The sequence below is a fragment of the Temnothorax americanus genome, unplaced genomic scaffold, assembly GCF_048541705.1.
Source record: "Temnothorax americanus isolate GAGA-0224 unplaced genomic scaffold, ASM4854170v1 Scaffold1, whole genome shotgun sequence".
NCBI classification, from domain to species: Eukaryota; Metazoa; Arthropoda; class Insecta; order Hymenoptera; family Formicidae; genus Temnothorax; species Temnothorax americanus.
The window spans coordinates 3,993,769-4,009,984 of NW_027509230.1; the positions used below are offsets into that span (position 1 = coordinate 3,993,769).

The 16,216-nt window shown below is 40.6% G+C and overlaps 1 protein-coding gene across 2 annotated transcripts; it reads left to right on the top strand.

The window, feature by feature from the left end:
• The first annotated feature begins 3,506 nt into the window (after window positions 1–3,506).
• LOC143903479 (baculoviral IAP repeat-containing protein 7-B-like) lies at window positions 3,507–15,184 on the top strand. Of its 2 annotated transcripts, none has more exons than XM_077417194.1 (3): window positions 3,507–4,016; window positions 10,530–11,357; window positions 11,509–15,184. In XM_077417194.1, exons 2-3 carry the CDS (start codon window positions 10,569–10,571, stop codon window positions 11,857–11,859), a joined length of 1,140 nt encoding a protein of 379 aa, XP_077273320.1. In that variant the 5' UTR covers window positions 3,507–4,016; window positions 10,530–10,568; the 3' UTR covers window positions 11,860–15,184. The 2 variants fall into 2 exon arrangements, with proteins under 2 accessions (XP_077273320.1, XP_077273263.1); XM_077417137.1 differs by lacking the exon at window positions 3,507–4,016 and adding an exon at window positions 9,572–9,719.
• Window positions 15,185–16,216: the final 1,032 nt, after the last annotated feature.

Sequence of the window (16,216 nt, forward strand, 5' to 3'; positions counted from 1 at the left end):
CCGCACGCATCAGCCCTATACGTGAAAGAATGCACTTTATTTGAGCGATGAATGAATCGTTTAAATGTCGACCGCTAGACGTTCTCGCTTTCGGATTCGCGTTCGCTAGGCGCTGGGCGCTACGGTATTATTCGTATACGTGCATTAAGAAATACATTATATGTAATTAATACGTTTTATCGTAGCGCTGACGTGACGATGTGTTTTAAGAAATAAGATCTCGGGCAACGACACGCACGTGATTCGCAAGCGAATCGCTATTAGTAGTCTTTGACCGATTAAATCGGTGATTCTTCTCGGAAACGGAGTAAACGGATATGACACGATTCATCGGGACGAACGCTCATGTTATTTTATACTTCAGAGCTCATCTTCATATACTCATGATATCTCATCTTCATTACACATATTTATGCACACATGTGTATGTATATGCGCGCGCGCGCGTAAGAACTGCGCTATGGAAAATTTTAATTCTTAAAACACATTTGTTAGCTATAATGTATTTATTATTAATTATTTTCTACCGATATATATGCAAAAACTTTATTTGGACAGCGAAATAATACGAAATGTATTTTTTGTATTACGATAATATTTATAAGGTACATCTTCGTTATAGAGAGACGAGCAAATTTTATGTAGTAGAGATATGATGACGAGGCTTAGAGTTTAATTTTTTTTTTCTATATAGCGTCCTCCGAATTTACACACATGGCGTATAGTTATATAAAGAGCGCCTTCCGAGAATTCGTAATCATTCGCGATTGCGTGTCACGGCGTTATAAATGCGCAGAAATTTGGGTGGGCGTATATTTAGATTAAGCGGACGAGATAAATTTCGAAAATGTCATGCCGCTTGACTCTATTAAGTGATACACGTGATAAGATTAGATCCTTTTGTAAGCCGCATTAATTCCCGCAAACTGTATAACCTGCGATACATAATGTGCGCGACCGTACGCAGAAATCCTTTAAAACCACGCTCTCAAGAGAGAGAGAGAGAGAGAGAGAGAAAGAGGAAGGGAATGAGAAAGCGCAAATGACGCATTTTTGAAACAACGGGCGGATGTTCAGGCAAAACCCAGGCAACACCGGAAATGTCTAATGCGAAACATCCTTCCGCAAGGCAAAACGTCCATACCTTTTTTCCGGCTTGTAGAATTTCGTCAAAAAACACATGACTTTTTCACTGGCAGGACTGGTGCGCACTCAGTGCACATTAAAGCCGTTGTACACTGATTTAAAGTCTCTAATAATATTTAAAGTAAAATGCAAATATTTCGACTGATAAAATACTCAGTACATATTTTACCAAATAGTGCAATAAAGAATATTGAGGATTTCATGATTTAATCCGATTATATTAAACGTACACTTTACGTTGGTTTGCGTACGACGGTTTTAATGTGCACTGATGAGTGCGCACCGGCTCTGCCAGTGAAAAACGCTATCAGGTGACTGAGGTCTTTTCTTTTAATCCGTCTTGCTATAATAGTTATATGTGGAAATGTGTCACGTTTCCCGTAGGAAGGCGGCTAAAAAGAATAGGACCTACCACAGTCGACCACACAGCGGGGGCCTGCGGGAGCTGCGGGGATGCGCTCGATAAAATTGCCTTCTACTTATTCGTCAAAGGTCGCTCAAGGGCGAAAAAGATTCGCATCTCATTGTCAGATAGAACGCAAGAAAGATGACGATTTTTTTAAGACCATTTTGCCGTCATTTTGACGTTATATTTTGACTCTATTGTGACTTTTCCGTTCTACTTTATGGGTCATTTCTCTCGCTCTCTCTTTCTCTTTTGCTGCTTGTGAACGTGTAGTCGCGACCGAGTGGCAGCCGCGCTCATTATCGTGGAATTTGACCGCGCGAGAGCGGCGAGTCTCGCGGCCGCGTATCGGAATATACCGAGTGAAATCGGGCGACCTTTCGCTGACGGTTCCCCTCACTGAAATACATACCAACTTCTACAGCGACGTACGCCGCTATAGAAATTTACGGTATGTGAGAGCGTTACGAGAGAGAGGAGTCCCAAAAAAAAAGTTCCTCTTTTATCCTTGTCTAGCTCACAGCGTAGTGGATCGAGTGGATATGGGGAGGATCGGGAGGATTGAACGGTACAGGCCGTCGATCAAGATCAGACAAGGACAGAGCGATGCTCGAGACACCTTTTGGAATCGCACCGATAGGCTTTAGCGCACGTTGTTATATTTCCCTCAGCCTCGTCTCGCATCGCTCGTGTTAGCGCGCGTGAACGAATGTGAGTGAATGCCAGTACAGTTAACAATTAATGCCAGGGTACCTATTCTTGAAATTATTATTCATGAAACGAATTCAAGAATAGATACCCAGACCCGACGCCGGGCGCCGCGTCGGACGGCCAGACGGCTGGACCGTAGTCGGTCCATCGTCCATCAGTGCCGTAACTTCTCGCTGGCGCGCCACGATGAATAGAGACATTCCCTCTAATCCCTGTCCTTTAAATCCCTCTTCCAGGGATCAAAGATAATATCATTTTGCTTATTCATCTTCGACATTAACGCCTCTAGGAATTTCCAGAAATCTCCAAGGCAGCTTTCCAGGAGTGCGACGTTTGAGAGCGTGTCAGATTTTTGGTGTCTGTCACGAGCTATGATTTTTTGGAGGAGGAAAATAAAAAAATCTTATTTTACACTTTGATGAGGAATAAATATAACCAAGTGGCACATAAACGTGCCGTTATAAAAATGGCGTCGGGGGACAGAGTTAACTAATTACACGATATCGTTGCGTATCACCCTTCTGTGAACGAGTTTCGCACAGCAACTGGACTTGCGGCAAAGTCCCCTCAAGGTATAAAATTATAAGCCACGTCGAGAACGAAACTTGAGGTAAAATCAAACTAAAGACTCTAAAATAGAACGTGTAAAAATTCGTCAATTCCATCCGCAGTCGATATATCAAGATGCGCGATAAAAAGTTCGTCGTATATTTCATACATATGCTTCATAGATATTAAAAATAAAAGTAAAATAATGCATACATATATATATATATATATATATATATATATATATATATATTTGCGAAAATCATGGGCAGAGGGAAGGGTAAGGAATGTAGAAGGGTAAAAATTTCTTTCCGTGGGAACGCGAGGTGCAAGAGCCTTTATCCGGTTCAGCCACGTTCCGCGACTCCCCACCCCCACTCCCCACGTCGCTCGCGGCATCGCGGCTGAAGGCAGCCCGCACCCGCAGCCCGCAGCAGCGATGAAGCGGCGGAAGAGAATTGAAGAGAATGTATAGATGGAAGGGGGGCTGAGAGAGAACGTATAGAAACCACGGTACGTTACTGCGGCACTGCGCACAGACGGGTTCCGTGAGATTCCCCAGCATATTCCCTAATCCCCCTATACCGAGGTGGAAGGCACTGGAGGGAGTGGAGAGGAATGGAACATTGGAATATCTTTTTTGCCACCGCCGCGCCGTCAGCGGGGGCCAGCCGTGGCATCGCGTCGACTCGTTCTCGTTGCGGCGTTGGCGTTGGCGCGTACGTTGGCCTCGAACGGAGAAGGGAGACTAGGGAGTAGGGAGAGAGGGAAGCCGTCTCGGCCCCATGCTGTGTTCCTACGTTCCATTCTATAGTATAGTGCGATTGTACGCGCCTGTAGTACGTGGTAGTACGGACCGCGGCTTTGTGAGACTCCACACGGAACCGAGCCGAGTAGCGCGAGTTGTGGCGAGTTGCGAGTTGCGAGCGATCGTGACGTCCGAGCATACACGTGAAGCGTCGTACGCGTTCCACTGTGTCGTAACCGTGCGAGAAGCCTTGTCATCCTCGCGGGCGACGAGCAGCGAACGTCGAACGCGTAAACCCGCTCGATTCTTAACAACGCAACACCGAAACGGCATAACCGAGGCAGAGACCCGATCGACGGAACAAAGCCGTGCGCGCGCGTGGCGGAGCCAGCTGCGCGGAAAGGCCAAAGCAAGCGTCGCCGCTCACAGCAATCCGGTCGTCCAAAATCGATTCGGGTACGTTTCTTCTGCCTCACGCACCACCTCGCGCGTCGCACTTTCCTCAATAAATCTTTCCTCGTAAGAAACGCCAGAGATTTTCTATCTATTTTTTTCCCCCCCTTCCTGTCGCGTATCTCCTCTCGGCTCTTACCATCTGTCCGGATGCTCGCCCGACGGCCCGACGCTTTCACGCGAGCGTAGCGGGGTCACGTATTTGTTCACACGCGAGGCTAAAACAGGCTGAAATATTTAAAATAGCGTGGATTCGATAAGGGGGAGTTGACCGCAAATAACTGACGAACGCTTGAAAATACGATTAATACGATTCGCCCTGTTTGTTTACTACATCCTTTCCTCCGTCTGCCGCTCCCCTCTCTCCCCTCTCCGCTCTTCCCCTCCCTCTCCCTACCTCTTTATCGGGCACCTTTTGACGCAGTGTGTTCCGCGCGGCGTCGTTTATCGTCTAACATTTGTTGGGCGGGTCCTGCGTTAGCGGAAAGCGTGGCGATGTAACTAACGGGTGGGGGGGGGGGGGGGAAAAAAATTGGAAAAAAAAAAAGAAAGGGAAAAAAATGGTAATCGGCGTTAGAGGGATCTTTAGAGAAAGTAGCGGGGAGAACTTGAAACGAGTTACGTCAACATCCCCTTGGAATCAGATCTGAAAATAATTGTTTTTTTTTTTTTTTTACCATAAGATTCTTGATCGACAGAGTTCGCGAAAAATAAGAGACCTCAAAATTATTTCTACTAAGATTGACCACACGAATTTTTTGCAAACGGGATGCGAAATCGGAATATGTTGGAAGAGTCGTAAAATGTCGGGCACTGCCGAAACCATCTGGCGAGCAAAGAATTTTATGAAAGAGAAAAGGAAACTTGAAACTCTCGGATCACGCATGTCGATCTTTGTAGCTATTCCACGCTATATTTTTCGCACTTAAAATGCGATAGATGATACTTGATACCTATGCGGTGTCTCAGAAAACTGGTGGTAAAAGCGAGAAGAACGATTCCACATGAGAAAATAAGGAAATGTAGAATCAAATTTTTTTTACATCCGCATAGCCAATCTGTCGAGAACAGATTTTGAAAGCGTCTGCTACAAATTTTGTAAATTCAAAAATTCAGCTATTACAGAACAAACTGTTATTAAATTTATCGTATATAATGTACACTTGATTTATATCGATGAGTAATCGGATGTAAGAATTAATTAATAGCTGATAGCTAATTAAGATGTTAATTTTTATATCAGATTCTATTAAAAAAATCATTAAAAGTAAACGTTAAAATGAGAATCACAGCACCACAAATTTCTAATATAGAGTATAAAAAATTGTACGTTGTCACATGTGCGTTTCTTATCCTTCTCTCTTCGTTCCTCCTCTCTTCCCCCCCTCCCCCTCCCCCTCTCTGTCTGCTGTCTGTCTGTCTGTCTTTTACAAAAGGTTTTGACGAATTATGAGGGCATACCTGTCTCCTCTGTGACTCATTCCCAAAATTTCGGCAAACTTAGTTTGGCTGTCCGACGAGAGGTTTAAACCTTTCGCGTTGAAGGGCCCGAACACCGAACGGAACCTTTCGACGCGAAAGGTCGCGAAATATACGCAATGGTCAGGTTTGCGGCGACAGAGAAGTTCTCGAACTGAGGCGCGACGAGTGTTCTGGGACCGTATTCTCGAGCCTGCCCTAATGATTTTCGTATGCGACTTTCTATTTGAAAAGCATTGAATTTCGCATGCGAGTTACGTGAAAATGATTCGAGAAGGAGGTCGAGCAAGTCTGATTCCGGGCCCTTGCCGGTAATGCCAGATGGAAGACTGAAACAGCACTCCCTACTGTTACAGCTGGCCGCGCACACTTTCCGTATAACGTAACAGTAGGATTTCGACCAATCGCGTTGCTCGATTCGAAAACGTACGGCCGTACGTTCCCGAATCGAGTAGCTAGCGTGCTGTCCGGTCTGCCGTCTGGCATCTCTGGCGTCCTTACAGTTCAGACCTGCGGCCATGTATTTGATTTCCAGAAAAGCCTCTTCTCAGACGCTATACCCGCGCTTCTGAATCGAGCTGCGATTTCATTCTGGTTTTTTTTTTTTTCGAGACGAGATAAGATTAATAATCACGCTCGAGTTGTGTGTGTGACTTTCGATAAGCTTGTTTGTCATTGCAGAGAATATTTAACGAAAGATAGTGGTATCTAGTAGCGTCTAGATCATTCACTTCTACGTCTTCAACGCGGAAGGTCCGCGTGCTGGATTTCATTTATATGTCTATCTAACCGATCATAGTCAACCGAATTGAGGACTTGTGTGCAGTTTTTTTTTCTTTTTAATTCGAATCCATTCCGAAGTAAAGATGAAAAATGAACGTACGTTAACTCGCCTCGTTTTCCGTATCTCGAGTCTTGCGGATATTTTTATTACGAAATTGGACCGAGCGCCAACGAGACGACAGCTCGCGACCGACGTTGGCGAAATCGGTTGTTGTCGGACGGCCTTTCGACTGTACGCTTCCGTCGCGCCTTGTTGCCAGCTCTCTCGCGGCCGGGAATAATAAAGAAGACTCGAGAGTCCAAAGGAAACGGAGCGCTGCGCGCTGACGTCATTTTGTAATTCTCCGGCCGATAAGTGTATCTCCGCGCGTAGCATGCGCGAGCGTGCACTTCGACCGTGTCTCAATGCGTCATTTGCAATACGGGAGATGTCATTGCAAAACGTTCGAACGCGGGCTTCGTGGCATTTAATTCTCTCAGCTTGATCCGCGGATTGATTTTCGCGATGACTGACTCGAGTCGCGATTAGCGAGAACGCGGCGATACGAGGAAACTTTTTTTGAGAAAACATGGGAGCTCCTGGCGAACGAAGTCTTAAGATGACTGGCTCGATAACAAATAATCTTGTTACGGTCGATTCGAAGCGCTCGAATCAGTCTGATCGCGAGATACCGAGGATAAGAAAGAAATCTCCGCGCAGGTGTCTAAGTCGAATCTTAGCCAAGAGATAATCAAGATCGTTTCAGATTAGGACTGTTCGATAGTTTCGCAACACCCTGTATATCGCGACGGTGTTGTCTCGATTTTTCGGGCGGCGTCCCCTATCTGAGCACGCGTGCCGCGTGCCGCGCCTTGACGTCAACAAATAAGGAGAGAAAAGACGCGCCCCTGGAGCGGGACGCGGGGGACACCCGTGCGGTGGGCGACGAACGAAGGTTAAGCTGCGGCAGAGTCAGCTATGCAGCGGATGACTCGGTTTCACGGTATCGCTGCGTCGTCGTGACCGAAGCGTTTCCTCTTTAACGAGACGCTGTCGCTAGCCGTGCGAAGTTAGCGAGCAGCGAACGTGGCGATCTCGAATACACACGGCCGTAGCAACTTTCCACGAGACCCGACGCACTCGAGCCGTCTTGTCGCAGACTGAACTTATTTCTCGTAAATAATCATACCGCGGATTGTCGATACTTTTTAACAGTTTTAACCTGAGAATTCTTAAATATTTTCAACTTCGAACTTTCGTCGAGTATTTCATTATTTTTGAGAAAATATTCTCTCATTTCGCCGGAGCTCTGCGACAAATTCAGGAGATATTTCTTTATCACCGCTTCACGAGGAATCCGGACCTCGACGAAGTGGAGCGAAGATGAACGGGGGGCACACGCGTTGCCAGGCGCTCCTACCGTTACAATTCACTCCGCCGCGCCGCCCGGGTACGCGCGTCGCGTTCCCGTGTAATGTAATAAGACGAACAGAAATAGAGGCCGTGGGTTACGGCAACGTTGCATATACCCGGTGTCGCAGCTGACAGCTGTGCTCCTGCTTCTGAAGCGCGTTGGTAGTTTCTCGGGGAAGTCGAATTTCTCGTCGATGTATATAGCAACGCGGGTTCGTGGGTAGATCTACAAATTATGTACACGCGAAGTCATAAAATGTTTTTTAACGATTTTGCACGCATATCGGAGGCATATTTGGTGTGCCCCCTCTCAGTCCGAATGTTTGCGCGTCACGATTGTTGGTTGTTCGAAAAATTTGTTACATTTGTTTTTATTAATTATATATTTATATTATTCATTACTTTTGTTATTTATCATTATTATTAATCCTCCGTTACTCGTATACGATGTAAAATACATTCCAGCCTTAGAAATCCACTATACGTTCACCGAGTAAAACTTTTTTATCGATCGAAAGCCGTACAAACTGTCTCGCAATTAACGAACACATTTGCTAATTTTTATCTACTATAAAAAATATATAGAATGTTATCAATTAAATTGTAAATTGAATTGTATTTAATTGTAAATCATCGAAGAAAATAATTAAAATTGAGATGCAATGTTTGAGGTGTGAAATACATATTCCACACGCGTGTAATTATATTTAAAAAAGAATCACGAGCAAAATGTAAAATTAATTACACATTTGTATTATTCATTATTGTTAAATTATTATTTATTTTATTGTCATTATTCGCTCAACTGCGAAATATCATCTCCATCCTGCTTCAGGACAGCGTTGCCGTTTCTCGAATGATCAACGGTCATGATGCGTGAATATTTAGACAGGCACATTCCCGAGGCATTTATATCTGCACGCTTTCTTTTATCCGTAAACCTGCTGGCGTCTTTTGTACTCCTCATTGGTCCTTTTGCCCAGAAAGGAGAACCGGAAAGGGAGCGAAAGAATATCTCAGATATATTGTATGATGAGAATATAATAGTTTTTAAATAAGAATTTCTTAGAGAATACTTGGGGCCACTATTTCCAACGTCAACTTCTAACTTCTAACCGACCGTTAACTATCGAAATAGCCAACTTCTACCGACTACTCTGAAAAGTTAACAGTCGATCAGAAGTTAACAGACGTTGGAAATAGTGCGGCCCCAACTTATCGCCATTTCCGCGCGAAAGCACACAACGCGGCATAGCGATATATACGACGGTCGTAGTCCGTAGTCCTCAACCTGACAAATCAGGATACGCCAAAGCTTGTGCTTTGGCCCTTACAATTAGTAGCTCAAATTGTCCGAGATTCGTTCGCTCAAGGCGTACATCGCGCAATAATAATAACTGCATTTAACAGAAAAAGCAGCTTGGTGCCTCGTGATTCTTTTCTTTATAATGAGATCCAGTGACGGGTTAAAGGCAGGAACCAATAATTACGTTAAAGAATCGCTGAGCGCTCATTAAGCTGCTTTATCCGCTGAACGCAGTGAGAGTCGTCATTCATTTATTTTATGATGCGTTTTTTTAAATGACGCGACAGCTTTGACAATCCGATACGTTCATTCACTCGCGAAATACGCCGAAAGTTGAGAAGCAACTATATACGATAACCGAAATAATAATAGCGAGAATATTAATGTTTGGAGAACGCTTTTACTTCTTTACGTGCAATTTTTACACACGTGCCCATAAAAAGCTACTGCGCTTAATTGCACATACGCGATAAAGCTCAAAGCTGTATTATTATTATTATTATTTTTTTTGCGATTTAAATCTTGCCCGCAATCGCGCGATAGTATAAAAGGCAAGGCATTATTTTTAATGGCGACGTTGACGCGGTTGCGCACTCCAGTCTCTAAACTCCAACGTGGACAACAACGTGTTCGTGTTCGTGTTCTCCCTCTTAAGTTCTCAGTCGATCACGAGATACGAGATCGCTCCCGCACGCTTCCGATTAGTCCCGGTTTGTCGATGCGGAACATGGGTTACAGGTTAGATGTAAGTTTTCTCGGTCCTTTTTTTTTCCTTCTCTTATTTCGTTCGCGTTAATATAAAATATATATCAGGCGAGCGGGCAGGTGGTATTTTCCACACGGGGAAAAATAGCGTCGCTGAGAATGACAGTTGAAATTTTTTCTTACATATTTTTTTGCTCGCTAATAAACCACGTGCTCGTCGACATTCACCTGTAGTACTTGCCGCGCACACATTTGTGCGGTTTCATCCGGTAAACGAACTGTCCGCAGTGTCCACGGTATGTCGGCAAACTCGATCGGAAATCTCTGGAAAATTGGCGTCAATTGTGTCTATATGACGCTTCTTGTCACGTGCGCCTCACGTGGCCCACGCATGAATCCGCCATGATCCCACGTTGAACTTTCCATTCAGGCCGTTTGATATCAATAATGTCTTCGTTACTATATGTGTAGCATCATATTTTATAAGAATATTTTAAAATTATGTATTAATGTTCAAATATTATGTATAATGTAGTTACCATTTTCGTGGAAACATTGTTACACCTGCTTTTTCTCAAGTATTATTTTCTATAATAATAAAATAGTCTTGTAAATATATATTGTAAGCAAAATTATTAGTTTCGACGATATGAGGCGGCCCACGCAGCCCGTACCGAAAGTTCAATGTAGGACAGGTGACGTTTAGTATTTTACCAACACAATCTGACTATTGGTAGACGCAAATGCAGATTCTACTCAATTTTTGCTGCCACTCTGCGTCAAATAGTATAACAAAATTGTTATTATATTTAAATTTAAGCATCTAATAATATTTATTTCTTCTTTACAGGTTCACACACACAAGGGCATCTTTACAAACATTAAGAAAATGACTGGATGCGTCGAACACTACACAATTCCTCAAAGTCGTTTGCCACCCAGTTCACCAATAACGTCCCACTTATTTTTCGACGAAACAGATGATATCGGTTGTGCCGATTATCGATTTGAATCCACCCGGTTGGAAAGCTTCAAAAACTGGCCATGTTTATGGATAAAGCCAGAGAAACTCGCGGCCGCGGGTTTTTATTATACTGGAGAGAGCGACAAGGTAAAATGTTTCGAATGCCAGATAGAAATATGCGAATGGCAGGTGGATGACAATCCGATGGCCGATCACCAACGATGGTCTGGGAGGTGTAGGTTTATTCGTAATATTCCGTGCGGCAACGTGCCGATCGGTACAGATCCTAACGCGATTCCGGCACCTGTGCCTAAAGGAGTGGACGTATGTGGACCTTATGGTTCGATATATATGCCTTACTCTGGTCCAGACCATGATGAGATAGAAGAAAGAGTGAATTTTAAATTGAGAGGGATGGCCTCAAGACCGAAGCATCCCGAATATGCCAGTTATGCTGCGAGATTAGCCTCGTTCGACAGATGGCCTAAAGCAATGTCGCAAACTAAAGAGACACTGACAAATGCTGGTTTCTATTACACGGGAAGTGGCGATCAAACATTGTGCTATCACTGTGGTGGAGGATTAAGGGATTGGGAGCCAGAAGATGATCCCTGGGTAGAGCACGCCAAGTGGTTCGAATACTGTCCTTATCTGATTTTAACTAAAGGGACGGAATTTGTAAGCAGCATTACCGGGAGAACGTATGTCGGAGCAGTGAGTATTTAACAAAATATATTTATTGTTATTAGAATTGTAATATTTGTATATTTGTAATAAATATTCCCATGTATTTAAAAAATAATAAACTAATTATGTTGAATGTGTAATAACACATTTAAAGTTATTTATTTATTTATTTTTTCAGGAAAATATACCGTCTGCAATTAATAAATTGGGTGAGAAAATTGAGAAAGATAATGATGCTGAGAGTATTGCTAGCGGAAGCTCTCAAAATTCGATCTATTCTGAAGAAACTCATACTACAGAAGTAAGTGCCGTATCAGGAGAGGCTAGCAGCGAAGAACAATCTGTCCAAGGTGATAAGCCATGTGACAAGGATGCAAGATCATGCAAAATTTGCTACAGTAGAGAAGTACGGATCGTATTCATGCCGTGCGGACATTTATTGGCGTGTGCGGAGTGTGCGAAAAATATGAAAATATGCGGCGTATGTCGTAAGCCTGTTGAACGTACTGTACAAGCGTACATCTCATAGTGTCTTTATCCATGTGATAAATAATCTGCGGATTCCGTGCTTGTAAAATTTTCTACTTATCATCATTATAAAGACTGATACTTTCAAACAAAACTGAATGACAGGACTCATGTAGCATACCGGTCAGCAGGTACAAACTATACAATGTTGAAACTCTCGTTAATGAAACATTAACTTCACGGTTATCGTGGTTCTCAATAGAAAGGATTTTCTATTAAGACCACAATTCTATCTCGTATTCTGTTATAATACTAACAAATCGTGAATGTACTTTGTAATCGTTGTACAAGTAATAGATGTTCCTATATTCAAATATATATACATATATATGGCTATATAATCGATATTGCAAAATTGTTAGTCGGTGTGTAAAACACGTATGGCATATCACAAATTTTCATATTTTAACTATCGAACGACGCAAATACGGGAAGTCGTTAAAATCAGAAAAGATAGATTGTACCTGCAACGGAACGTTGCTATTTGAACGTTTTCGAGTTTATATTGTTTCCCCAATTCCATATTTGCTGGAAAAAAAAAACATTGTGATGTAAGATGAAGATAAAGCGGCACCATATTGGACGAGTACAAATAGCAACACGACATGAAGTCTAGTCATTAGTATTATATGATGAGTAATGATGAATAAGACCATATATATATATACATAAAAATGTGTGTAAGTTAACGAATATCTTAACATTTAGTTTATGATTTTGCCTGTATAATTGAATGTCTATGTGCAAAAGAGAAACGAAAGGCCATAAATTGTCATAAATTCGCTGTAAGTTTAGCTAGGAGAAGGGCAATAAAGTCCAAATCGCGTGGTTCTTGACGCGCAAATATTTGTATCAATATAGTCTGGTCTACAGTTTTTCACAGGTACATTGGCTCAAATAGTTGAATTCATTACTCAATAATGATTGCGATTTTTGCAAAATGGTACATGACTTTTCCTTTCAGTTTGAGCCAATCTACCTTCACACTTCAGCTTTCTCAAAGTTTATCGGGTATCTTGTATCATTATTTCTAAAATCGCCAAACGTTTCGATTCGTATTGAATCTACCTTAGTGGCAAATTGAAGAGCAATATATGTTAATACAAATATTTTTGTGTCGAATATTTGTGGACTGGCTTTATTAGCCTTTCTATTATAAATTAATGAAGAAATTTAGTTTAATCAGCCTGTGTTTTTTTTCCTAATTTCTATTATAATCTATTAGACATGCTTCGTTGTAGTTTATACATATTAATGTACCGCAAATTATTAAACGCATTATTGTCCATAAGTGTAAAATATTGTAACTTACACATAACAAATCTAAACACACCAGGGTACGGTTGATAAAAATCAACCAGTGTTGATAATACAAAATTGACGCAATGTTCAGTTTCAAGGCTCTCGACCTATCGCTATTATGGATCTCGCAACGTGAGATAAGCTTTTGACCGTCGATAGAGGGTACGTTCCATTTGGCGCTCACAACGCTGAGCATCATTCGTCCTTGTTTGACAAATAACAAGGATAAAATGAAGCGAAGCGTTGCGAGCGTTAAGTGAAATAATGGACAATTATTATGTTTAAAGCGACGTAAGAATTTGTTGATGTACGTTGTGTATCATTTCATATAGGTAATATGGCCAATAAATCTAAGATTAAGAAACGAGGAATACATAAAGGATGTAGCTCTTATGGCTGCATTGGCGCACATTTATAAGTATATTTACATTATTCTTTCACATAAGATTGCTATTGCATCAAATAAGCCTCAGACTTGGTCATTCTACGTAAAACCAAGGTAACAAAAGGTTTGTTCGCGTCGCATGCCCCACCATGCTCCTAATCACTCCAACGCGCTCCAAAAATTCATCTGCTCCAATCGCCACCTTTTATCCGTGATCCAAGTGCTCTTGGTGTTTATTGGAGTATGCGACGCGAACAAACCTAAGGTAAAAAGAAACAATCATATACAAGTGGCCCACAATTATATAATTGAATCGAGTTCCTAAAAGTAAAAATTCTATGTTTATATCCACGCATCGACTAATCGATTAAATTAGAAATTTTGAAAAGATTCGGTGTATATTCGGTGTATACGTACGCTACTCGTCAGCGACCCGTCCTATTCTGAGATAAGGGAGGAACATAGAAGCCTAAAGACGCTGTTGGTTGTTTCTATTAAAATCACTAGAACTTTGGTATTTCCCCCCTTACCTCAGGAAAGGAATCGTTGACGGGCAGTGTACACATACACACATACAGGGGATGGGTAAAATAATGGTGAACATATACGAACTGGGAAATACACTACAAAGTGTTCACGCTATTTTATTTATTCTCTGTATATAATACTTTCGTAATCTTTTTAAACGTAAATAACTTAATTAGACCAGTACAGGAATTGCATTTTAACGTCTAAAATATATTTAAGTTATCTGCAAATATTTTTTGTATATATTAGGTCTATTTAAAATAAATTAGCGTATTCACACGTAGAGGAGTATAATTTTATAATTATATAATTTTTAAACGTCAGCAACATAGCGGCTTCACTGAGCTGAACTTAGCAGTTATACACAATAGATACACACATGCAACCACATTTCAAGGATAATTATTAGAAAGAATGTAATATTGTATATAATTCTTGTTTTTCGAATAACTTACCCGAAATAATTTTAAAACGGAACAACATTACGGTATCTTCGCTTTATTTTGCGAATGTATAATTAATATACGGGGATTTGGTATATAAATGCACGTTATATATATGATAATCGTCTGGAAAATAGGATTCTACTAGGTATAATAGTCGTTCGGTATATACGATCTCTTTTGCGTTAACGAAGCTGAATTATAACATTGTGTGTTCAACAATGGATGGAAACGAGACCAAAAATTTTGCGTTTTTATGTTGCGTAATTGTTTTTCTAATTCTCCTTGTAATTACGTTCCCTCTGTTCAAAGTTATTCTGTTCTATCAGTACATCTTATACCTATATGTATACACTTATACATCATATAGTATATATATATTTTTGTATGCTTATTTTTATGATAAATGTTTATTTTTACATCACGAATGCATATTTATGGCAAAGATATTTTCGCGTTGAGCCGACCAACCAAATAACCAACCAACCAATCAACTTTCGGATATATATAGCGATTTTTTTTTAAATATCTGCGATAAAATGCATTTGTGACAATCGGTACATGTACCCTGGGCAAAATAACTTTGACATAATACTGTACAAAAAGTAGCGATTCACACATGTAATGATGACAATTATAATACGAAATAAAATTTCAAAAGAGAAAAACTGTTGTTTTTCAACGGCATTCCATGCGCATGTGATCCTTGCACTTCCACTTAACGATAAGAACAGCGTGATAAAAGGAAACGGCACGTGAGTTAATTGCGTCGTTTTAACAAATAAGAAAAATGAGTTAATACTGTAGTTACTATTGTTGTGGAAACATTGTTACACCTTTTTCTCAAGTATTATTTTCTGTGATAATAAATTTATGGTCTTGTGTATATATATATATATATATATAAGCAAAATTATTAGTTTCGACGATATGAGGCGGCCCCCGCGCAGCCTGTACCGAAAGTTCAATGTGAAACAGGCGACAGGTATCATCAGCAGCTTCATCATGAGCTTCAATATTTGAGTCTCAAGTGCGTGTCAAACTTCATAACGTGAAATCTATATCTGTAGATTTAACTATACCTTAGTTAGAGTTAAAGAATCGTATCTTTAGTTTTTTTCAGAACGAAGTTAATTGATACTTTTTCTAATATTATGGTAATTATTATCCTAGTTCCTATAAGATATCATGTTTAGAATGTCGTATTGGAAATTTTCTCTAAATTTATAATAATGGAGATTCCTTACCTCTAATAAGGTATACAGATATAACAATTTCAATGCCTTTTGCATTTATTTTACTTACGCCCTCCAGATGGAAAGATGAATCGGGCCGGCTCCATTTTTATTAAATTTTTACTGAAATATTTGGATATATATATATACATTCTACTTATCTCAATTTATCCACTAATCCAAATTTCAGTAGAAATTTATACATACATAAAGAGGATATATACAGTAACGATTGAATGATAAATAATGTAAAGAAAATTTTATTATAGTACGACTTTATTAGATGCCTTTAAAATGTCGTTTATAATAAACACTATAATATCTTGATACTTACATCTGCAAACATAATGTAATCTTTTATTACAGAAAACTATATTTTAAATCTAAAAAAATGTATACAATATTAAATAAATTATATATATATTACAACCTCCTGCATGTTAATTCTTATAAATGAATGATGTA

Bases quoted from the DNA above. Each gene is read 5' to 3' on its own strand.
- LOC143903479 (XM_077417137.1), top strand. From the start codon at position 9,693: ATGCGGAACATGGGTTACAGGTTAGAT. The intron at 9,720-10,529 runs GTAAGTTTTCTC...TCTTCTTTACAG, and splicing joins ACATGGGTTACAGGTTAGAT to GTTCACACACACAAGGGCAT. The intron at 11,358-11,508 runs GTGAGTATTTAA...TTATTTTTTCAG, and splicing joins GGAGAACGTATGTCGGAGCA to GAAAATATACCGTCTGCAAT.